General features: G+C 39.4%; 3 protein-coding genes across 5 annotated transcripts; 2 read left to right on the forward strand and 1 right to left on the reverse strand.

Annotated features, from left to right (window-relative positions):
• Positions 1-114: 114 nt before the first annotated feature.
• LOC135493339 (large ribosomal subunit protein bL28m-like) lies at positions 115-21,574 on the reverse strand. 2 transcript variants are annotated; one of them, XM_064780628.1, is made up of 7 exons: positions 21,509-21,574; positions 20,964-21,154; positions 20,570-20,686; positions 20,213-20,354; positions 19,849-19,992; positions 627-771; positions 115-407 (listed from the first exon to the last, which is right to left on the reverse strand). In XM_064780628.1, exons 2-7 carry the CDS (start codon positions 21,140-21,142, stop codon positions 313-315), a joined length of 822 nt encoding a protein of 273 aa, XP_064636698.1. In that variant the 5' UTR covers positions 21,143-21,154; positions 21,509-21,574; the 3' UTR covers positions 115-312. The 2 variants fall into 2 exon arrangements, with proteins under 2 accessions (XP_064636698.1, XP_064636699.1); XM_064780629.1 differs by having other exon boundaries at positions 20,964-21,151; positions 21,509-21,560.
• LOC135493321 (uncharacterized) lies at positions 3,123-19,467 on the forward strand. 2 transcript variants are annotated; one of them, XM_064780580.1, is made up of 3 exons: positions 3,123-3,950; positions 15,900-16,027; positions 16,198-19,467. In XM_064780580.1, the coding sequence occupies exons 1-3, from the start codon at positions 3,704-3,706 to the stop codon at positions 18,976-18,978; spliced, it is 3,156 nt and encodes a 1,051-aa protein (XP_064636650.1). In that variant the 5' UTR covers positions 3,123-3,703; the 3' UTR covers positions 18,979-19,467. The 2 variants fall into 2 exon arrangements, with proteins under 2 accessions (XP_064636650.1, XP_064636651.1); XM_064780581.1 differs by lacking the exon at positions 3,123-3,950 and adding an exon at positions 6,791-7,315.
• Positions 21,575-21,767: 193 nt separating the features above from the next.
• On the forward strand, positions 21,768-24,247 carry LOC135493340 (large ribosomal subunit protein uL22m-like). Its single transcript, XM_064780630.1, has 7 exons — positions 21,768-21,807; positions 22,100-22,142; positions 22,391-22,568; positions 22,850-22,915; positions 23,326-23,403; positions 23,569-23,638; positions 23,836-24,247. Exons 1-7 carry the CDS (start codon positions 21,789-21,791, stop codon positions 24,051-24,053), a joined length of 672 nt encoding a protein of 223 aa, XP_064636700.1. The 5' UTR covers positions 21,768-21,788; the 3' UTR covers positions 24,054-24,247.
• The last annotated feature ends 864 nt before the right edge of the window (positions 24,248-25,111 follow it).

Below are 25,111 nucleotides of genomic sequence, written 5' to 3' on the forward strand. Positions count from 1 at the left end.
GAGGATTTCGCAGCATCACTTTACCCCTCGAAAGAGGACAGGCTGACATGTTCTTAATACATGAAACAAATTCACAAAACTAACACCTTTTTATGAAATAAAATGTTTATTTCCTTGATGCCTAACATGCTCAAAAACAGCCTTTCCCTTTTTCAAACACAGTGACCATAATTGCTGTAGTGTAAATACATTTTTGCTCAAACTAAAACACTCTCAGAGACGAGTCCAAGAACTACTCTCGTAACTGCTCACAGTTTATTTCATTAGAGTTGAAATGTATGAAATGTCTTTCCTATCACAGACACACGCTCCTCAGCTCTTCTTGTCATCTCCAGGTTTTACATCCGACTTGCTTTTAAACATACTGCTTATCCAATCCTTCATGCTCCTTTTCTTCTCTTCTTCCTCTGCAAATGTTAAATCGATACAGTGGAGAAATGACATCTCTTCAGTGAAATGACTAACAGAGGTATTCATTGCATTATTACCAAGCCGTCAGCAGTGCACAGCCCGGTTGCCTTCAAATTTACATCATCAAATTGCACATGAAATGGACAAATGTATCGTCTGACTGAATCATCACTCTATTGCGATTTCAATCCCAACTGAACCCAAGTTTTACCCACCTTCTACTTGAAGACTTTCAATGAGTGGTTTCAGATATTCTTGCATTAATGGTTTCTCTCTTAGCCACTTCTCCCTCTCCGCAGTTTCCTTCAGCTTCTTCACCGCCTCAGAGAAGGTGAGGCCCAACCATTCCGCTTCTTCCTCCTAGAATTAGAAGACCATGAAATCGATTTTAAAGGCAGCGCTCAGCTAGAAACTAAGAAACCACAAAGAAAATGTTAAACTGAATATTAGTCACCTGAATATGAATACGCTGACAATATAGCTCCTCCCTATATTCCCCCTTTAATATGGAGGAGGATACTGGGTAAAAATGACCGACTGCTTCCCTTACAGATGGCAGCACCTTCAGGGACAGACGATGGACAGCCTGAACTGAGAGGATTCACAAAGGCCGCGGCCAAGTCTTTTGGATTCAAAATGAGTGGCAAAGACAGACAAAAGTGGAGAGGAATACTGTGACTGGACTGTGCCCCTACAGATGGCAGCACAGCAAACTCATTTTCACACATCACTTGAACGACGACAGGTGTCATCAGCGATCGAGCACTTAAACCAACCGATTGAAAGAAGCAGATTGCTCTTGAAATCAATGATACCGGTATGATTAATAGGATAATCGCTGTCACCAGGCTATCTTAGGCAAACATACTAATCAGATTAAATCGGTAATAACATAAATTGATGAGAGATGACAAAGCTTGTATTTATGATTGTCAGATCATTCTTAACCACGAGATAGACACTGCATCTTGAGCGCATGTCACTTTCATTCAGCGGTTTCCTCAATAACATGCAAGGGGAGGAGCATGTATGACAACCCTTGTATGCGAGGATGCACATTTCAAGAAGGTTTTCATTTGATTGGAATGCTTCGAAACACTCAGTAAAGACTTGTCAAAGCTTAATGAGATATTTAGGTGCAAGTATTTTTGAAAATATGACTTTAACTATTATTTGAAGAGGTTTGTTGACATTTCATTAACTCTCCTTTATTTCAGCGTAGCACTTTAAATGTGAAAAGTAAATAATGTTTGTGAACACAGCCCATGAAGGGCAATTCTAGAGGAAAGTTGGCCTATGAAATTTCACGGAATATCTCCACTTAGCAAGACATTGTTGGCTTTTATTGCCTAGAAATTACTTCCAAACAAGACTGACAGTAATATTTACTAAAGGTACTTCCAATTTAGCTGTTTATAAAGTAAAGCCGACATAAACCGAAAGTTCAATGGTGAGTTGTTATTAGAGAGCTAACAAGCTCTAAATTGGGGCCCTAAATAATGAATTAGAGATTTAACCCTGACCCGAATAATTGAAGTCGCCCCCATAAAATTTACTACGGGTGCTTCAATCGCTTAACAGGCAGTTGTATGCATGGGCAATCCAAAACCTGTTGAAAAATGCATGTACTCTCCCATCTAAGAGGCCCTTTGATTTCACCTGAAATCCAAGATAACCATCAGAAACTGCAATTTCCAAATCATATCGCCCATAGGCAGCCTTTCAATTTACTTCTTGTTTGTGACACCAGCCTACCAGTAGGCATAAACCTTCAAAGGGTTAAATTAGGACATCTAAATAAAGATCCACTCCCAAATTCCTTGAACTTGACAGACATGATCTCTGCGGCGACATATCAAAAATATTTCAATTACCTTATGCCCTCTAGGCTCCGATGCTAAAGACTTTACAAGCAGCAACAAGTCTTATACTGAACACTCTTTACTTTTCTATTATTCAGATTATTGGCTTAAGATGAGTTTATATTTTGATAACAATACGATAACATTTGGAAGATTCTTCCTAATAATGAGGTCCTTGAGTTTGTTTCTGATGGGGAACCTCAGCCGACCCCAAAGCATGTTTCGATATTTTTTTGTTGCGTTGCCTTGCAACCAACAATTGAAGATACAGGTTATAATCCTGCATCCTCCATTTAATATAGTCACCATGGATTGGCAAGTTACATCTACCTTAGAAAATCACATCAACTGTTTTTTCTCCTTTCTCAATTGACGGGATACCTCCAAAAAGACATAGGAAGATATACATCAACTAAAAAAAAAAAATCAGCTCAGAGAGCCTTATTCGTACTCGGTTGGCTCAACTCTGTGGTCTTTGCACCAAATTCAGGACCGTGAATCTGATGCAATGACCCAAGAGGCAGACAAGAATTATATCTTCTCGTTCATTAGAAATACCATGATATGCATGATGAAACATTTCATTATTAGTTTTTTGCGTCCTTTAAAATGTGTCTACCCTTGCTGTGCATCACCGCACATTTTGATATAGAGTCAAATATCATCTTTAATGCAATGAATACAAGTTTCGAAAATACTTCCCCAATACAATTGTAAATTTTTAGATTTTTATTTTCCAAGTCCTCAAACGTAACATGATACATCAAAATCGACAAAGTGGAAACTTCAAATGCCCATTAGAGCCATTTATCCTATTGTGTAACCAATATAATTGGCTTGATATTTCAAAATCGCTGTGTCGAAGAACCAACAGTGAGATCAAGGAACCAAGTAGGCCTATTAAAATATCAATGGAGATGTTTATACAGGAAAATTAAATCTCCAACCTAGGGGCGTTCAATTCGTAGTCAGCAGAGGTGTCACATGGACACATTTTGTCATTGCCAAACCTGCAAGGCACTTTAGAAAATTCACATTCTTTATTTGTTTCTCCTTGGAGGCACTTCTCAAATTTCAATCTTGGAGATAGACTTTGTGATATATATCTTTTTGAAGTCCTCAATCTAGGGATGAAATCTTACTAGCAAAGCACTGTTCGATATGGACTCAAATTTTGGCTGAAACCTTAATTTTTTCTCTCCAATTATCTGTGTTGATGATATCAAATGGGAAACCTAGTACTACATGGGGAAACTTGAATATTTTAGAGCAAGGTGTTGCATTACAACAATCCTTTCCCACCAAAATCTCCAGAGCCATCACTCAGATATACTTTTCTAAAAATGCTCCACAGACACGGCAATAGTTTACCAGAGTACAAAGTGCGCTATCCAAATTTACTCCCTGAGATTTTTCACTGAGAAGGGAAAATGTTTGACAAACACGGAAACATGGTCTCTGGGCTGAGGAGGACACTCAGCTTCAATGCGTGTTCAAACTTGGATATCACACCCGAGGAGAAGGTGATTCAGTGGGACACCCAGTCAAACATGGAAAGTTTCTCAGCAGGCCTGGTGAGGTCAGTGAGTCTCAAAGTGGATTCGAGCCCCAGTAGCAAGTTCAAGAGACACAACTGGGGAAACTGGATAGATTATAATCCGAAAGTGAAACAAAGAAGTAAGTTGGAAATTTTACAGTAGTGATCAGAAGTAACATCTGCTGTTGTGCATAGCACCTCTTCGGGGCCAACTGTGTTTTGAAAATCCCGTTACAGTAATTCAATGAGTACAATTGGTACCGTCCTGAGCATTTATCAACACCTTTCGTGTGTTAAGTTCCAGTCTGTTGGTAGTTACAAATGACATCTCAAGTTGTTGACCAACCATGAATGTAACAAAATGCTTTAATTTCTCCACACTCCTTGAACATTTGATTTAATGTCCCATTTGACTTGGCGGTCTGCACAGTTTTGCCCCATTGGACTTTATTTTAATGAAAACGTGTTATTCTAATCCCATTAGAACTAAATCATTCAAGGGGATGAAAACAAGTGTCAAGGAATGGCTTCATGCAGAGTGCACCCAGCACTGGTTTTGTGATCGATCATCAAGAATGGTATTACCATCAACTCTCAGAATTTTATTAAACAGTATGAAAAGGTTGAGAGCTAGAGCAATCGAGGAAAAAATACAAACACCGCCACAAATCAAGTGTCAATATCAGGGACTGTTGCTATTATTCAAAGGAAATAACACAATATCAATATCATATATCGCAACTGCTATTTCTACAAAAGTGATAGAAATATCTTGATTAATCAAAGAGGAAATTATTAACGCCCATGGCCAGTATATAAGTTATAACTGTAAAAAAAAACCTGGGGAAAAACATCAACACAATAAATAGTGTATACAGATTATGGTTCAGGGGATTAGGCTACTTTCATTCGATTAACCGATAAATGTTCACAAAATTGATAATTTCTAGACGGTTTCATTCATTCAGTATTTTGAAAAGGTCTGATTTGTGCTTTATACTGGGTGCGAAAATAGATCACAATTTAACTGGCAACCATGCAGAAGACATTGCGCAGAAGTAGTCATATGGTTTTGTCATCTCTGAGATAATCTAGGGGCATGGCCCAAAAAGATGACAATAGGCAAAACCCTGTTGGTTTGTGTGATTATCACCAGTATAAAACAGTCGTTACTAGATCTTATCACATGCTAATAACTATAATTAGAAATCTGATATTGCTATTCAAAAACTTGTGGGCCGGCCTAATTAAGAAATTTTGTTTAGAATATTTGTTTAGACCAAATTTCCCAGATCGAAACTGTTCACAGAAAGGGTGAGGGTTATATATTGTGACATTGCACCAAACATTAGGCTAGGAGGCAATCTCAATCTCAAGTGTTCATATTGTCAATTCATTATTTCACGCTTAGGCCATTCAGGATATATTACCAACGCTTCCGCAAGTTCGAAAGACTTGGGCGGGTCACAAGAAGTTGTCCTGTTTGCGACGAATTTAGACATTATTTGGGATGATAATAACTCAATGGTTGGTCCGGCTAATTAAGAAATTTAGTAGATGTTATCGGGTTCATTGCCCGACCAACTGACCTAAACTACACTTAGCATTAGTTAACTCTTTCGGTACCGCAAGGTTTTGGCTGTGTATAGTACCCCTGGCCGACACTTAAGGTTCATGGCGTAACCGCCAGTCAGTATCTGGTGTAGCTGCTTCCTACAAAATAACTGAAACATTGGGAACTTTGACATTAAGTACCATTTACTTTGCCTGGATTGAGAACTCTGTTGCCTAATTTCTGCCTGGCCATGCACATTAGGAGTTAAAATACTTGAGTGAGAGTTAAACCAACCCAAGGAAAAAATGGCTGTACACCAACACCACTGAAGCCCAAATTCGAGATATTTTTAACCTAACAAACTGGTATATCATAGATGTATAACAATACATATATAGATTTTCCAATATCATATATTCATTCTTACGAGTTTAATGCCCTATCTGGACGTAGAAAGTACCGGTATGTAAGAAATTGAAAGATGGCTTTGTGATTTTACCGTCAGATAAGAAAATGTCGGCTTGCACCCTGCGATGAATTGCGTGACAATATATTTGTTAAGTTATTCAACTGATTGGCTTCTTGCAAGACACAGAATGTCTTCTTTTCGATAACGAGAAAGTCACCTGAAAAGCCTCAAACAACCATTGGGTATAAGAAGTCCTGGGGTGCACCAAAAGTGAAAAGGACATGTTTCTTAAACATCTCAAAGAAAGTGTAAGCTGCTAAGGTAAACAGAATAAGTGAGGAAAAGTTCTGAAAGGAACCACAGGAACTCCCATGTCGTGCTGTAGACAAAACTCCGCTGATAAAACAGCAAAAACATGCGTAAAGGTGAACAGAAAGTTTTTATTTTTGAAGATATATAGCACGTTCTGTGCCATGAATGAGTGGGGAGTGCATGTAGCTATACTGATGAAAGGATAATGTCATCAACACATTGATGTCTGTACAAATCTAAGGGAAAAAGAGTAAAGATTCCAAGGTCCCTGGCTAACGATTTAGTGAAATCAAAAGTTTTCGAAAACACGTGATGACTATCAGAATGTGTTTTTGACCATGTACGTCTCATAGAAAACATTGGTTTTGATAGAAAAATGAAAAGCAATCGACATCGATATCGAGCTGTTTCAAACAAAGACAGTGTGACATTCCCAGCTAATAACACTCATAAACTTGTGAGGACAGATGTTATGATTGATAAACGACAGACAGATACAAACGATAACAAACTGCAAGGCAAGCTTTTGAGTGAAATCGTCCATTAATCATGCACAGGAATTTTAGCATTGTGACGTCTTATATGACACAAGCTAATTTACCATACGACGATAAAGCACAAGAATACCCTTCCCTAAACACGGTCAAAATGGATTTTCAACTGCGGTAAGTACCTTTCTTCATGACTTCAACCTCTGAATGATACAGCCACGACAAAGCAACAATTTGATGGTTCATCTGGAGAACGCCTCTTTCAAACTTTGATGAATGACGCGCAGGCAGCCACAGGTTTTCATTGATCCTGTTCACGATGTCTGAATGGACAAGAGCGATGACTTTACGGGCTGTTTAGTTGCGATATGAACAGTGACAAGCGTGCTGTGTCAGGGCGTCGATCACGATTGATGGATTTATAATACAGAATTTGGTTTGTCATTTTTTTGTCTTGTTGATGCGGGGACAAGATTACGACGAAATCAAGAGAATTACGGAGTATTTTGAAAGTGGTGAATTCAACCCCCCAGAATGTTGAACAGCAAACTTCACTGAGTGTCATCTGGAAAGAATTAATAGGGATGGATCTCAAAATGGAACAAGGAGCATACATTGTCACTGACTTTCGGATTGTGTGATGTTCTTGCAATGAAGTTGCACATTATTCAGAAATAGACCAGAAAGTGGAACAAAATTTGACGATTTCGGGTGATTCTGACTTGGAAGCTGAAGAAGGTAAGAATGTGAACTGACCAATCCAGATATGAGGCCTCCACACAACTGTTGATGCCGGCACTGAAAACAGAGGACCCCTTGAAGTATTCAGACCTGAGTTTCTGGCAGGGGAATGCATGGGCAGCATGCCGTACTCCTAACCTAAGGTCGTGGGTTTGATTATTGCCAAAACCTCTACCTCTCCCCCCTTCATTTAAGATAGCCCTGGACATGTTTTTAAGACAGCCCTTTTTCTTTGATACATGTATATGAATTCCTCTAACCGTGTAGATCTCAACTCGACAAAAATCTCAACTTACAAAAGGCATATCTCAGCGATCTCAACATATGTCAAAATGTCATTTGACCTAAGTTTGTGGGAAGTGCACCAAATTTTGTACAATAAATTCCATTGTTACTTCTATGTCAGTCCTGACAACTTTAATGGTAGTTCATGAACAGCCAGGATTATCAAAACCTAAATCTCAACTATTTGACAATGATACATGGACATATACATGCAGAGAAAGAAATATTTTACCACAGTTTTCGTCTAAATGTTGATTTTATGATTGATAGTGGCTAATGTACTTTAATGGAAAGGGCAGTAGAGGGATGGGATCGGGCCTTTGTTTTGAAAGATGTCGACTCATTATCTGAACATCTTTGGTTCGATATACCCAACTGTCACCGCAGGCAATTGCCAGCCTTTGAATTAGATGCAGTTATAAGATTGTCAGTGCCGCATGGGGGCCTTGCTAAGGGCAAGGCGCCGTCCAAGTGATGTGATGAACTACTCCCTGGTGGAGAACATACTCACTACGCCTAACCAACTCGATCATATATCCAACTGAATATGATATTGTAACAGTGCTTCGAATCTAGACAGACTTTGTTGCATTTTTGAGCGAGTTAATTTTAGTCAATATTTTACTCATGGTAAACTGCTCTTTTCAAGTAGCTAACACCCAGCCAGAGATATCGACCACTCACAAATGCAAGTGGCCATTTTATATACCATTGAATAAATTCAACTGCCACTTCAAACCCTTGAAATTGACACACGTGCAACTACAGCATGAGGGGGAAGTTATACACTTCAATTTGTGGCTGGTAGTACATTACACTGACACATCGCTTATGATCTTTGGCAAGACTCTTTACTTTACTTGCCACATTTGTCATTTGATTGAGATGTATAACTGAGATTATTTGACTACATTTTGTCTTGGCCAAGGTAAAATACCTGATCCAAGTGAACAGTTGCTCCTCGATCCCTGGGGAAGACGGAGCAACTAGACTGATATTCAAAGTGTAATTGTCACTGATGGTGGCACACTCCCTAGGGGTAGCTTTAAGAGCCTTGACTCTTCTGCACCGGACTGGGGATTGTTCCGCTACAGAAATGCCTTCAAACATCACAGAAACCTGTTTTTTGTCGACACTTGACATGAGGTTCAAACTTGTTGTTGACTTCAAACAGAAATCTCGCAAACAAATTAGATACAAATTGCAAGTATAAAGGACGGAAATCTCATCAATATTAATCAAACTAGGCCAACTTCACACCCTGACAGCCGCCTTTAGACAAATATCTATCACACCTACACGAGGAAAGACATTTGAAGTCACCGTGTCAAACCCTAATTCAGTATTCTGAGCAGTCGCTCTGGTCTAAATGAAAAGATCAGAAACCAACTATAGCTAATTTGAGATCAAGAACCTTTTTCATAACACTTGGCCATGTAGCAGTCCTACATTTCTACAAACACTGCCGCTGAAGGAAAGTTATTCTCAAATTCAATTCCGATCAAAACCTAGGTCAATCACTGAGACATCTCTTTTCTTCTTATTGACAACTTTCTCTATGATTGACAAATTTCTGACACCTTGTACAAGCAAGTGCACAGAACATGATGATATTTCAATGAAATATCAAAACTACAATTTGTTTGGTGAATAATAGTCAATTCTTTCTTGACAATTACACCCAAAAGTAGAAGTCATACATATTTGGGTTAAATAAATACTGGGCTGTTTGATTCAAAAAGCTCGAGCATTGGCAAGAAGCCTATCCTCTTGATCAAAATGACATAGTGAGCTGGCTTTGGGGGGGGGGGCATATGACACTTTTTGAACTTTTTCGGCCCAAAAACAAATTTTTTGGTGACTTCTAGGAGGGATTTGCCCAACCTGCCCCCCCCCCCCCCCCAGCTACGCCAAGTAATATACTTGATACAAACACTGTCCGGAAAATTTCATGAACACCTTCGAACAACAAAATTTTGAATTCAATACAAGACACGATTATCGCCTGAGGCTTTGATTTCATGCTGGCGCATGCTTGTTTGGCTGCGGCCATTCAAGTTTCCGCATATCCTGAATGGCATCCGTAGACGAGAAGACGACGAATATTTATTTGCCGATAATGTCAGATTTAATTGTGGATTATCAGGAAAGTGGCAAAACGTGTAAGCGTGCTCGGCAGAGTTAGCTGGCGCTGTCGTTCCGATGCCCCGATCCGGTTACTTTTGTGCAAGGTCAATCTCCCTCATAAGTAAACATCAATATCAAGTTTATTTGTAGGGTATTTTCAGTATATTGCTTCTTTTTAAACTGCCGTAATGGTTTATCGGAGTTTCATACGTTTTAGTATCTGCTTGATTGAACTTAGCACGTATGTATTGAGTCGCTAAATGAGATTCAGGAAAGTTACAAGTACCAATTAAACGTGGCTGCAGGGCAAAGCACTGGTTAGAAATGAATGGTGGTGAACAGCGCACTTTCACTGTCTTCATGATAAGCATATTAACAAAATAATATTTCGTTGGCTTGGAACAGAATAGGATTGAATGGCCCTGACCGTCCTTAGCAAGACTGGCAGCTGACACTCAACCTGACAGCCATTTTTTATCACAAATAGCTGGACTGGAAAGTGGGAACTGGTTTCAAGCCAGGATAAGATTCGATTTTGCAATCATCACATTCACACAACAGCCGCGGATCCAGGATTCAGAAAAAAGAGAGGGGCACCCTGGCACTTCACACTCAAAATCTTGGTCAATTACAAAGACATTAGTTCATGGTCAACTTTAAAGATTTTCTGAAGTAAGAGGATAATTGGATCTGGCTATGTCATGGATTTGTAAATTTTACTACTGAGAGAGCACAGACATTATATGTATACAGATGGTCTTTGATTCTCTCTCCCACTTCACTCTAAGCACATCAATGGCCTTTTGATCAGGTGTTACAGTATCAACAGGGTGCCAATCTGATCAAGACAAAACTGTCACTTTTGGCCACATGACCACTGATAACTCTGTATGACCTGATCAGAAGACCACCTGTCTAAAAGAGAACACCCATGGCTAACCCATCACCACTTCAGGGTGAGAATGCCCCCTCCCGACAGGCAAATCATTGACACATGATGTCAGGATACCCCCTGCCTTGAACACCCAGCTATGAACAACTGCCTTTTATTTACTTTTTATATGAGAATTAGCATGTTCCTAACAACATTTATGAATTGGTAGTTTGGCCACACATTTCTGAAAAAACAAAAAATGCAGGCAAGCTGTCCATCTTAGACACTTATGTTATTCTAAAAGATACATGATCATTCTGACAACAATCACACACAATTTGTAGAATTTTCTTTCTGTCTGTGAAAAAATACAAGAGACACATCAAAGTGAGATGGCAGCAAGCTGTCCTCCTCTGAATATACTGTTATCATAGTGAAATTCCATAGAAGAAAATAATAACTGCATGCTGTTTTAATAGCAATCGAATGATAACGTAAGCTTGTGAATTCAAAATCCCATCACCAGCCATGGCCAACAACATTTAGCCATGTGGGTAACCACATTTTTTACATTCCAAAGGCACAATCCAACATTTACGTGAATGAAACTAACAAAATGTGATGAAATCTTTGAAATACTTCGACACAAGACTCAGATGTTTACAAATGCATTGAACTGGCTGAGAATATCGAGTGTGACCCAAAGGTGTCAAGCCAAAATAGTGCTTACACAGTTTCTTTAGATTTCGTCACGTTTTCTTGTCACCCAACGCGATCAGACAACAAATTTAGGTGACTTACACCAACATTTTATTATCACAGTCACGAACTGACATCACATATGGCTTATTATATGTCAAGATATCTTTTATTCACCTAATGCGGTGACCTGATAGAAGTACGTCAAATTTATGAGGAATTTTTCATCGAATAGAACAGATTTATAATGCAAAATGTGACGTCTTTTCTATAGTTTACCAAAATGAGTTGTCATTGTGTTAATTGCAATAGCGGTGTAATACGGTAATCCATTCCTTTGATGATAAAGGAAGACAAGCCATTAAAACCTATGTGTATTTTACAGACAACATAGTTGTCCATGTGCTGACTAACAATAGACCTACATGTGATTTTAGGCAATCTTTGATGTGGGGATTGTTGCACCAAAATATTTTGATGATCACACAACACAATTTTGTGTTATTTCTGCATTGTTCCAAATGAGCAATTAAAAGTCGTATCAAGGCCTGATTTAAAACAGCACGGAAGACTTTACCATCACAGGACCTGAACTTAATTGACATAAAATAAACACGACCAATGCTTGAAATCGCACCAGTTAATTTGGTGTCTAGAAACTGGTTTTTTGATCTTGTCTCCTTCCAGCCAACATATCTTTGATGCACCCGGTGTTGTTTTAGCATGTAGGAAACTTGGCAACAACTGACGAAAGGAATGATGTTAAAATCACATGATAATTTCAAAGAGTCAAACTGTCTATTTGATGTACCTTTCAAATGATTGAAGTAAAATCCAATGTTTTTATTGACAAATATTATATGCAAGCGTGATAAATTGGACAATTTTATTTGAGAAAATCAAAACTTTCTCTTTAGAGTGAAGCATTTCATTTTAAGGTTGTAAAAAAATTGTGTATTTACTCTTTAAATGATCAAATTGATCAATATCAAACTGATCATACACAAGATTTATTAACAATGGTTTGATGATAAGTGATTTCAATTTCTTTTGTAAATATATCATGTCGAAAAAAAGTAAACACAACTCAACTATTCAAAATCATCAAAATTATTACACTACATAAGTTTAATCAGTGTCATCCTCAAAGAGTTAACTCCTGATATCATAATGAGCAAAAGCAGGCATCTGATTAACTAATAACTAAATAAATAAGAGAACATCAGTAATTAACTCAACACAATCACACCACACGCCACTAATTAGTGAAAGTAATTAAGAATTTGGGCAGATGGGCCTATTGTTCTACCAATCACTCACGCCACTTGTCAGAAAAAGTGAGCTGTCTTCAGAAATTGGTATATAAGGACTGGAAATCTTAACTGGATCATTGATGCATCTACAGCTCAATAGTACAGTTCTAGATCCACCAAAGACTAGGCTGTACCTCCAATTCAATTCCAAGCCTTATATTGTGTCTAATTTTGGATTATCTAAGTGATACTTATCTGCAACTATGAGGACCCCCAAAGGTATGTTCCAGTCCTAGTCAATTTCTCTATGATTCCATATTTTTCATTTTTCACCAATATTTCTGTTTTGTATTCTGTTCTGATATTTGTCCCTCCTCCATTTTACTTGTCCCATTTATTGATTGTTGTCACAAATTTTCAACTTTTAGAATTATGACCCCAAATAAACGCCATCCTTTATTAAACATACCTACTGCAACCTTGATAGACACTTGTATGCCACAAAGTCCTATACATTTTTGCCCTGAGCACCATCTTTGTGCCAATATTTCTAGTCTAAATCCATTCTTGTATATTTCTTGTCAATCATGTCAAGCAAAATCTCCAATATTTTACAACAAAAGAGCTTGTTTGGTAACTGGCAAACGATGTCACTTCCAAAATAAAGCAATCTTTATTCATTACTTTCACGAGATATTTTTAACTCACACCTATCACAAAGTTAATTCCACTGAAATTTCAACTTCTATTCATAATTTTCCAAACCACCTACGTTAAGATAAGCTTCTTTTCAACTTGTTGAACTGATTACGAGAGAATGGCACACATCATCCCCTCAATTACATTTAACATCATTGTATTAACTTTGAAAGCAATGCTTGAGTAAACAAATTAAATTTCCACTTCAGTGAACATATCAAATCGCTTTTATCAAAGACTCAAGGATCAAACACATATAGCTTTGAAATAAAATATGAGTGACAAATCATTAGTTCGCCTTTTGCCATAAATCCTAAATCAACTGCATTCATTATTTGTTGAGAACATTTTGAAATTGTTCTGTAATTGAGTTTATGATAAATATCATATTACAATATTCATTTCTTCATATAACTAAATAAACTAAATATCTTAACTTTTATATCTTAATCCAACGTAATTAACTTACAAACTTTAAAATTCAAATTGAAATACTTATATGAGAGAAAAATATTTTGAGGGTTTATTTGTGGTAAATCTGACAATACTGAGTATCTTCTCACCTTTTCAAAATGTCAAGGCAAAACAGGCTGGCAACACACAGTCATTTTTGTAATCAGTTTGTCATGACTCCTCGACCTCTTCCAAACAAACTTAACCAGCTTAGACCAAGCTGCAGTGACCTGTCAGCTTTAACAAATTCTGATGTTTGCTCAGTGATTAATCTTGCATGCATCAATGAAAACCTCCATATCAATGTAAAACCAATTCAGACAAAACCATCAAATACATCAATGATAATATCAAATACTGGTAATTATTTTCTTAACTTCCTCTTTAAAAAAAATTAAATCAGAAATCAATGATAGAAGCTCAATATCACTCAGTGTATGCTTTCATCAAAATTCAGAATCCCAAGCTATTATGTCACAGTACAAATGAATTATGTTCACTTTCTTAATTACCTCTAATTATCTAACTTTTTAATTGTTTATCATACTCCATCTTGTCTTCAAAGACTACTGATTTTAATTAAGAACTCACCACACCACTCCCCAGACAATAGATCAGGTAATTAGCAAAGTAATTGATGAACAACATAAATCTGACTGGATCACAGTTCAGGTGACTGGATCACAGTTCAGGAAAAGAAATGCAGAGGCCTGGTAATTAGCATTTGTTTGTCACAAGTTGCATGCACCCTTTTAATCCAAGTTGGCTGCAGAAGGATTTATTCTATTACAAGCAGTCTAGCAGTTCAGATCAATTTCAACCATATTTTGTGATACATTCGGATTACTTTAGTAAACCTGGTCTGGTTTTCAAGATGGATTATTACCATTCAGCTTGTAGCTTTTACACCCTGCCTAGCAGTTTATATGATGGACGTGAGTAGAGTTCAGAATTTCCACTTTCTCTAATTCAAATATTGTGTTGTGTTAGTAGTGTGTAGACAAATCTCCTTTTCCAATTGCAATTTATTTGGATTATCTAAAAAAAACAGTTGAAAGATAAATATAAAAGTAGAGTTTAGACTGATAAATCCTTGTATGCTTTCTGGAAATCTTTGGGACTTTTTATTGATGACCAAATCAAAGTAATCTTTCACTATCGCAATGGCTTTCTTTTCATCATCATGTGATTAGAATGGGGCCCCTCATGTACACTTAACCAGATGATTGTTTTACTGATTCATACATTTCACAAGTCTTAAAGTGTGGGTCCCTTGTTATCAGTAATGCAGACATAGTCAGATAATCATTTTACTTATTCATGCATTTCACCAGTCTTTTTGTCACTAGTTGAGCTACATCAGAGAGCTGGAGCCCTCATTTAACTTTCATGTACATCTGTGGTAGAACTTCTTCTGTTGTCCTTATCAAAAGTTCCTGTGGGTGCCTTGGGCCCTAGGATAGGAACTGGGACCTATTAAGAAAGATAACTTTTGTGTTAAACACACATTTAACTTGCAACAATACAAATATACGTGTAAATAAGTGTAAATAAGTGTAAAAAACTTTTCTTATAACCAATAATGGGAATACTGGGGGCCGTAATAAACTTTATAGAAATCTTTGTTCAAATGCCATACCATTGTCCCTCCCTGCTTGAGTTCTGTGTATCTGGGGATAGAAATTAACTCATGGTCACTCGGGACAGTTTGCAAAACTTTACTGAGTAGCGCTTCAATTCATTTCAGTAGTAGGGGTCCTAATGCACGCGTCCTGTCAGACTGAGCAAGACACCAAACTGTTGTTCCCAAAGATTAATCCTGTTGTCCTCTACAGGGAAGAAATTCATTGCATGTCGAATAATATGTTCTGAATTCAGAAAGAAAGAAGTACATGTATCTTCAAACAGTAGAGTCACAAAATGAATGGCAAAAAAATTCTTGAAATTTGAATTCAAATAGCAAACTCAGAAACCTCAGAGACCTTCCTATGTCATGCTATTTCCTTTTCAGAGCTTTCAGATTCAGATACAATACATGATATCAAAATATTCCTTTTTCAGAATTGAGAAAGACTACCTCTGCAGCCAATTCCCCTTTCCATTTTCAGCACTTAAAAGATCGAATCCAATCAAAGATATCCTATACTTTTTGAACAGCCATACTTATGATTGTCTTTCTTTATCTTTTTAGCTAAGATGGGGACTTCCCAGTGCAGTGCCAGCCTCCAGAGATTCAGCCACGGTAGCAGTTGCGGCAGTCAGAGTAGCAACGAGAGCGAGTCACTTGAGTCAGCGTTCTTCAAAGCCAAGAAAGATATGGTAAGCAGACGTTTTTGAACTCTTACAATCTATTTCAGTGTTAATATTACTTAGAGCAGCAACATAACTTATATGCCAGCCTGAAAAGAGAATTGAAAAAAGTCCAATTATTCTATGCCTGCCGATGATATCACATACATAAAAACTTATCATTGCCATTTCCATTGCAGCTTCTTCTGGTCCAAGATGAACTCATCCTAAAGAAAGACATCCAAGACGTCCAATCACTCTTCTCTAAGATCATGTCACAGCTCGATGAACTCGATTCCAACCGTCACAACAACTACAGCACCGAAGCCAGCAGCGTCGAGTATTCACAAACGTACGCCAAAACCAACCTCAACCGCAACCATCAAGCCCGAACCATGAAATTAGGACTCGGTCTCCCACCGCTCCAGCTAAACAAGTACTGTATTCCACTGTCGCAGAGCAGCAGATTTCATGATGAAGAGTCTTCTTACACGCAAACAGAGAGCAGCCTGTACCCATCTGATTGTGCCAAGAGCGATAGCGACTATAGCCAGACCAGCAGCGCCTCAAGTCGTCAAGGTCGTAACCGCAGCCGAAAGACATCGAAACGTGTGATGAACAAGACCTACGTGATCGAGCCAGCCACCGAGAAACAAGCCGAGCCAAGCATTCTTGATAAGAGTACGTTCTTCGACCAGACCTCCTTGAGAAGTTACAACGGGTTTATGCCAGTACTCAGCAGTACGTTCGCTGGCAATCTCACGCAGCATACGAACATTGAACCTTGTGGTGATGATGCCGAAGAACAACTTACGTCAGCCGTCACACTGAACCGTCACCTACGTAACAAACAAAACGTCAGCCAGAACGAGAAGTCGATGCTGAACAACACGGCCCGCCAGAACTTACGTCAGAAGGGAATCCTCAAGAACTCATCGTACTATCATGCCTGTTCTACTTCAGTCGAGATCCCATATCCTGATAGGGTCAACACTGATTCGCCTAGGAATGACGATGGCTGTGACGTTTCCTTGGCAACCGATACAACACTCGGGACACGCCCTTCACCACTCGGAGCCTACAGTTACGAACTCACGCAGATCAACACCACTCCTCGCCGGCAGACGAAAGTACGTTTCGAGGATGTCAGCAGCACTTCGGATAGCAGTTGTGCATCGTGTTCTAGTCAGACGAACTCTTGCGATCATGATGAAAAACCACGTGTCAAACGCTTCTCGAAGAAACCGCCCACGCCGATGAAATACGGGGCAAGAAAGCCTACTGACTCCAGTTCCGACTCTGAAAGAGAACAATTCAGAAAGAAACCAATCCGTCGCCAAGTGTCATTTGCAGATTCTGTTCCCCATGATTGTCTTACACCGTCCGATATTGGCTCCGCCTATTCCTGTGATAGTGACACTAGCTTATGGTTGGAGAACAGTAACGAGGTGTTTGTGGATTACGAGACGGAACGTCAGGCCCGCAGAGCAGCGATGGATAGTACACAGATGGTCCAGATTGAAGAGAGTACGCAGAGTGTCGCTTCTGAGGATAACCGTGATGAACCTGTCTTAAAACTGCCATGGCTGCCACAACTCGCATTCGACATCACTGAAGATTCGTTCAAAGCTACGCTCAAAGAACTCGAGAACGTTGAGAACTACCCAAATGTCGACCACAACATGACGTATAACGATAACTTTGCTCTGATCGCACATATCGAGAAGGAATTCAAGAAGTGCCAAGATGACGGTTCCGAGGTACACTCCGATCAACTGAACGTGTCCAGGCACTACGCTCTATCCGAGGATGATCACGTTGATGTCGTCGAGGTGCCACTGAACGTTTCACTGAATGACTCTTTCCCCAAGCATCAGAAGTGTGTCGATCATGATGTTCACCTTGCCCTTGGTGAGCCTTGCTCGTTCTACCTTGAGGATACGCTGACGATGCTGGAGAACTCGAAACTGTTTGAACTTCACATGGATCAGTTATCTGAGAGTGGCTTCGAGAGTACACACACACTGAACAGCAGCGTTGATTCTAGTCAAGCAGACACCAGCAGCATCGATAGTGCCAGTCAAAAACAATCGCTCAAACCAAACACAGACAATAAGCCAAAGTGTTCCCTTCCTGTTCCGATGTCACTGGAAGTTACACGAGAGTCCATTCCCGATATCACAAGTGTTCAAACTCCCGAGGACACGACTTGTGACTATGAGGATAATAGGCACACGATGTGTGAGATGAACTTCCAAGGTGCCCCCCAGAGAGACTATTGTGAATCTGTTACAAGCAGTGCCAACAGCAGCAGCAGCGGGATGGGAAGTCACAACTCGTCCCAGTCATCCTACACCGCCATCCAAGTCCACCCGGTCCTCTACAACACCCCCGTCACCAGTGCCGAACCAACGCCAGACTCCAGCGTCCACGACAGCAGTAAACTCATTGCTCCATACGCCACGCCTGCCAGTACTTGTACGTCCATCAGTGAAGAATCGACTGCCATCACGATTCTGAACCCGCCACAATCGCAAATGCTCTTCAATCTTGGCATCAGCCCAATCTCGTCCAAAGACTCTTGTGTTCAGTCGCCTGTTGCTGTGCCGATGAACTCACCCTGCGTTTCTGAGGATGAAGACGAAACACTCATGAATCCTGTTATCGTGAATAGTGACAATTCTCCGCAGAATATTCGCAAGCAGCTGTTTCCATCTCCGGATGGCCCACCTTCACCTATAGTTCTACCGACGAAACGAAAACTTACTCGAGGAAATATCTTCAAAATCGTACAACGTTCAAACAGCAAGATCCGCGGCAAGAAATCGAGTTCCGAAAGCGATGATAAGTTATCGAACGATCGTCACACGGTGTACAAGAAGAAGAAAGACATCAAGAAGAAGCTGAAAGTGTTCAGTAGCTTGTTTCATCGCAAAGACAAGGACTCTATTAATCAGATCAAGACGCTCGCACATATCTAAAGACAATTGTGTGAACTGTGAATTCAAAGTAAAACCAAGTGAAAACTTTGCTAACATTTCCAAGAAACCCAAAGGTTGTTACTTTTTTAAACCAAGCTGTCAAAAAGCCTTGGAAGTTGTAAATTGGCAAAGTTGTTCCATGGCGATGCTGGATTCATATGAACTCTAGTGATAATTATGTGCTGAAATATTGGTGCTATATGATAAAAGACTCCACCTAGTCAACAATTTTCATATTTCATGGACAAGTCGGTCTTACAATCCATACAGGTCAACAAGAAAACAATTTGAGAGTGTCATTAAAACTTGTCAGACATGTGAACGATGAATGGTATCTGTTGCAATTATAAGAATTTCATAATATTGCATTTATTTCGTAAAAGCTTAAAGCTTAAGAGAAGAGATTTGAATCTGAGTGTGAGATTCTCATGAAGCCAAATATGTAAAACCAAAGAGGTAAAAGTATTGTAAATTAATGTAAATATGTATATACACAAATTATCTATGTAAATAAAGATATATCTAAAATGAAATCTATTCTTATTTGAATGTTTTAGGTGATTCATATGTTGTGGAAATCTTGGCATGTTATAAAGACATCATCACATCAAGCTCAGTCTTCAATCAAAGACATTATCACAACCTGCACCATCTCCAGTGGCAATAAAACGGAAATCAAGTTTATCGATGAAAACAAGGACATTTCCTGCCCTCAAAGCTGCTCTTCCATTTTCAATGATGCCATCTATTGGACAAAAACAGAATCAAAACTACTGGTAAATGAATCTTTGGTCATTTGATGCCTGTCCGAAATTCGAGCAGACAAGTTTCTCAAGATATGGCTGTCACCACAATGAGAAGTTTCCCTACCGGTATAATAAACTCTTTATATTTATTGTATATTTCCTCCCTCTTGACTGGATCATCAGGATACATGGACTTCCTCGACAATGTGATGATCATCTCACGCTTCAGCTTCATGCCAAGATTAGACTGCAGGTCCACCTCGTGGGTCTGGAAAGAAACAAGAATTATCAACAACAGCAAAACAGGAATTATCAACAACACGTTTCTTTCTGTTTCTTGGTCACAGAATTTGTTACCATGACAGGGAAGTTAACCTGCGATGGGCCATTTTTTTCTAGATGGAGTGATACTCCCAGTTCCTTAATGCTACAGAATCCAGGATATGACAGTGCGACCCAAAGACAAATGCCCAAGGGCCTTTAATCACCTTTAATATGTAGTTATCAAACCCATAATGTTGGTCAATAAGATCCAATGTCCTGAAAGTAACTGTAATTGGCATCCATTGGTCAAGGATCTCGCTGTATAATGTGTGCTTGATCAGTCTTGGTTTCCAAAAATGTGGACATCTGAAATTCAGAAAAGATCATCACTTCATTAACTGTATATGTATACTGAGCAATATGAGCTGGTGAGCAATAAGCTCAGGGACTGGAACCTAATGGAGGACACAATCAGGGCTCAAGAAGCGCCCCGAAAACTTGGCCAAGGACCCTCAACTTTAAAATGGTAAACATCCTATCAAGAAAGTCTAGCTGGTGTCCTGTCTAATGAGTAAACCCACCTTCTGGCAAACCTATGCCTCTTGATGAATCCACGTATAATTCCTTCCCCTCCCCACAGACCCTCGAGAGCTTCCTTGGGGAATATAAGTGGGATTGGTGGAGTTTGGTTCCGAATCCTGCAATGGGGGAAAAGGTCAAATCAAGAAATTTTTCAGGACAATTTTGGTGCTTTGATGAGTTGAGGCATTAAGTATTTCTTCACCTTATTCATAACCAAACTGACGGATCATTTTGGATCTACAGAGCAAGTAGTATGGATTAAAAAAAGCGAGCTGGTTTATCCATTTCTGATATCACATATGGCAATGATAATGAAGTTCTTGAAATCACTGATTGGACAGTGCAGCACATGTAGCATTTCTCTGGACAGAGGTTGTGACTTTTAGCACGCACCGCTCCCCAGTCTCTGGAATAACCTTCCACTTCGGTTCCTCAACATAGTGAACAGGTATGGGTTGTCTGGTGAACTTCTCAATGACTCTTCTCTTGTAGTGATCAGGAAACTGCGAGTAAGGTCCATCTTTCCAAGGCCAGAAGCCTTTTTTCAGGTTGTTGGCGGCCAACTTGTTCATAGTCTAACTCTTCTGAAAATAAATTTTGATGGTAATTGCAAGTGTATACAACAAAATGGGTGAAAAGTATTTTTACAAACCATCTATTGGACAGCCAGATAATTCTATGGACAAGGTACACCCGTCACTTCATTCTCAGGACTCTATTCTATCAAGCATCATAGTTATTGCGGAAAAATCACAAAAGTTGTCAAGGACTAAATCTACTGTTACACCTGCCTACATTTCGATAAAGTTCCAAGGGCATCGCCTTGTCGCCATTTTGAGCATGTTTTGAAATAGTTTCAGGCATAAGTTTCATTTCAATATATTGTCAGGATGTGATTAATCGATAGAGGGGTATACAAAAACTGAATATTTTCTTACAAGTTCTAAAAATTAGTTTTTATGTTTGCAAAAATGCTGAGAATTTACACATGGGTATAACGCCACCTATAGCCAATGATTAAAACCGTCGGATAAAGCTAATTCTCGCGATTCGGGTATACTTAATACCAGTTAAAAAAACGCGTTGATCTAGTACTTTCAAGAAACTAGCCTATTAATGATGAATTTGTCATTAAGAAATACTAGAAACTTTTCTATGTTTTATCATCTAGACTCAAACTTTCTACGAATCGACAACGGTAATCGTACACGAAAGAAAATGGCCGGTCTCCGGCAATGTGAGTGTTTTTCGAAAGAAATCATCTTTTTATGCATAATAAGAGAATAATCATGCCTAATCGAGTTATCAGATTGCTGAAAAATGATAAGTGAAAAAACTGTAATGGAGAACATGTACTGAAATATTGATAGATATTCTGTAATTTGCTTTGAACTTTCAACCTTGCCAGGCGTTGAAATTTTTCGACCCTACGGTGGCGCCGCGTGCCGTTGGGGAGAATCACTAATTTCCATCAAATGGTTACGTTTAAATTACTTATTCCTGGTTCTCTTTCTGTTGTCTTTTTATAGGTCTTTCTGCTGTGAATGCATCGAGATGTCTCTTTGCACAAAGGTAAGCATGGTGTGTGGACTGACAGAAGGAATCACTGCCACTCTTTAGTCTTTCTATGAGCACTTTGATTTTTCCTCAGATTGCTAATGGAATGCTACGATTCACAAACAGTCACAAACATTTTTCCTTAGCATGACGTTAAAGTGCCAAGCAATAAGATGACTTGCCCAAGGTTTATCAGCTGGCCAAGAAGTCTAGTTGATTTGTACACTAGTTATCATCCACTGGATTCCTTCTGTTATTTTCAGGTCGTTGTTGGAAAATTGCACCAAACAACTGGCCGCTATCCAGCTTACCAGTAACATCCACACGTCAAACACTTTGGAGAAAACATTCAGGATTCAGCCAAGAGAGCCGTTGGTTTGGCCAAAATATAATGATGTTGTTTATCCCCCAACCAAGCCCGGGGAACCCAGAAGACCTGCTGTAAGTAATCCTAAGATGATGACTTTCAATACAGGTTAACTGCTACCAGAGAATGTTTCAATACTTTCCTTGTCCAAAAAGTAGCTGTAGCTGATCATTTTCGGACACACAACAATCAAACAACTTTAGTTGTTGGGTCAAGAGCTGTTATAAGTTACTAGTAACTCTTCTTTCTACTGAAGTCCATGACAAAGAAATGCCTCATATTAGTGTTCTAGATACTTGAGTCCTCATTGCTGTGTTGAGTCAGTTTTCTTTAAAGATCAAAATTCTCTTTTCAGGAAATCTGTCACCTTCGTTCTAATGTCAAATACAGTTATAAAACGTTGTGGTACTTGGCTGCCATGGTAGGTATGATCAATAAAACCACAGCCAATACCAACAAGACTAGAAATTCAATACAGTTGATGTCATTGTAGACTGATGTCTTTTTAGTTCAAATGACGTGCTCTCTGAATGGCTCCTCTAAACCTTTTCATGCAGCGTTACTTCTGCATTCCCAATAAAAAATGTCAATAATATGCCACCCTTAAAACTTAAAGCCAATGAAAACTATGGCTGCAGTTGTGACATGGACGGTGGAGGTTCTCAGATGGCGAACATGCTCCACCAATTGAAAAGAAGTTTTTAAAACTTTGACAGAGCATAAATGGCAATGATGTTCAAGTGCATCTGTTGTATAGAAGTATCTGAGTGAATGTAGACGAGAAGAAGATGATGGATTCACAGTTTGACGTAGTCTTTCTCTTTTCATTAGATCCGCGGTTTGTCCATCGATGAGGCTTTAAAACAAATGACATTTCACGTGAAGAAGGGATCCAAAATAGTAAAAGAGGTTTGTATACCATTATTTGCGAGGAATAAAAAAGGCAAGTATCTGCCAAGCAAGATGATCATCTAAAAATTGCTATATGTTGCTTTGTTTGCTGTTGAAGATGAATCAAGATTTGGTAGAGTTGTGACATCATAAATCTTACGTTGTTTCTCTTACTTGTCACAGGTTCTTGAAGAAGCTCAAGAGATCGCGATAAATGACTATAATGTCGAATACAGGTCCAATTTATGGATAGGTAGGTATGCCTACCTGCTATCTAAAAAGGGACACACTACCAACTAAAAGTAACAGCAGAAATTCATTACAAAATACGAAACTTGATCCTCCTGGTAAATCATCAATTTTTGTGTGGTAAAACTAAAAGCTTGTTAGAAATGGACTTGCTACATAGTCCTGGTACATGGATGTTCAATTGTTCTTCCTTCTTTCCAGCTGATTCCTTTGTTGGGAAAGCAATTACGATCAAGGGTTACCGCAAGCACATGGGACCGAGATTTGGAATCATCGACCACAGATACACGCACTACTTTGTCAGATTACGGGAAGGACAACCACCAAAACATTACTACCCTCCGGAAAAGACCGGTTGGGAAAAGATGGAGGAATATTTAGAAGAGCAAAGGAATCGCAGAATTTATGGTTCGTTATAGTGGAGGTTTTGCCAAAGACTTTAGAACTCTTGTGTTGTTCTAGCTTGAAAATTGGCTGATTGAGAGACAGGTGTGTTGTACTCTACTCAAGTCTGCTTTCTCAGGAGTACAAAGTGGGTCACTTGTACATTGAGTTAGGATGCAGGTGTCAAATTACAGTGTGTGATGCGTTACTTGAGAAATAAATATTTGTAAATAACAAATAAGGTGCCATTGTTTCTTTTTCTGCCACGTAAATTTAAGACATGTCTCAACCTGTGACAGGTTGCTGGTTGTTAAGATCGATGGTTTGGATGCCGTGCCAGTGGTTGTGACAATGTCCCTGCATACCTCACCAGAAAGTGGTGACTTTGTCCCTGGATCCCATGTCACCAGTTGTGACAATGTCCTTGCATACCTCGCCAGAAAGTGGTGACTTTGTCCCTGGATCCCATGTCACCAGTTGTGACAACGTCCCTGCATACCTCGCCAGAAAGTGGTGACTTTGTCCCTGGATCCCATGTCACCAGTTGTGACAATTTCCCTGCATACCTCGCCAGAAAGTGGTGACTTTGTCCCTGGATCCCATGCCACCAGTTGTGACAATGTCCCTGCATACCGCGCCAGTAAGTGGTGACTTTGTCCCTGGATCCCATGTCACCAGTTGTGGCAATGTCCCTGCATACCTCACCAGCAAGTGGTGACTTTGTCCCTGGATCCCATACCACCAGTTGTGACAATGTCCCTGCATACCTCGCCAGAAAGTGGTGACTTTGTCCCTGGATCCCATGCCACCAGTTGTGACAATGTCCCTGCATACCTCGCCAGTAAGTGGTGACTTTGTCCCTGGATCCCATGTCACCAGTTGTGACAATGTCCCTGCATACCTCGCCAGTAAGTGGTGACTTTGTCCCTGGATCCCATGTCACCAGTTGTGACAACGTCCCTGCATACCTCGCCAGAAAGTGGTGACTTTGTCCCTGGATCCCATGTCACCAGTTGTGACAACGTCCCTGGATGCCATGCCAGTAGTTGTGACAATGTCCTTGCATACCTCGCCAGAAAGTGGTGACTTTGTC

This window comes from Lineus longissimus, chromosome 9 (genome assembly GCF_910592395.1).
Source record: "Lineus longissimus chromosome 9, tnLinLong1.2, whole genome shotgun sequence".
Taxonomy (NCBI): Eukaryota; Metazoa; Nemertea; class Pilidiophora; order Heteronemertea; family Lineidae; genus Lineus; species Lineus longissimus.

Excerpts from the sequence above, each read along its gene's own strand:
- LOC135493321 (XM_064780580.1), top strand. The coding sequence starts at position 3,704 with ATGTTTGACAAACACGGAAACATGGTCTCTGGGCTGAGGAGGACACTC. Across the intron at positions 3,951-15,899 it reads TCCGAAAGTGAAACAAAGAA|CTAAGATGGGGACTTCCCAG; the intron begins GTAAGTTGGAAA and ends TTATCTTTTTAG. Across the intron at positions 16,028-16,197 it reads TCAAAGCCAAGAAAGATATG|CTTCTTCTGGTCCAAGATGA; the intron begins GTAAGCAGACGT and ends TTTCCATTGCAG.
- LOC135493339 (XM_064780628.1), bottom strand. The coding sequence starts at position 21,142 with ATGAACAAGTTGGCCGCCAACAACCTGAAAAAAGGCTTCTGGCCTTGG. Across the intron at positions 20,687-20,963 it reads ATTCCAGAGACTGGGGAGCG|GATTCGGAACCAAACTCCAC; the intron begins GTGCGTGCTAAA and ends CCCCCATTGCAG. Across the intron at positions 19,993-20,212 it reads TTGATAACTACATATTAAAG|ACCCACGAGGTGGACCTGCA; the intron begins GTGATTAAAGGC and ends GTTTCTTTCCAG.
- LOC135493340 (XM_064780630.1), top strand. Across the intron at positions 23,404-23,568 it reads GATCCAAAATAGTAAAAGAG|GTTCTTGAAGAAGCTCAAGA; the intron begins GTTTGTATACCA and ends TACTTGTCACAG. Across the intron at positions 23,639-23,835 it reads CAGGTCCAATTTATGGATAG|CTGATTCCTTTGTTGGGAAA; the intron begins GTAGGTATGCCT and ends CCTTCTTTCCAG.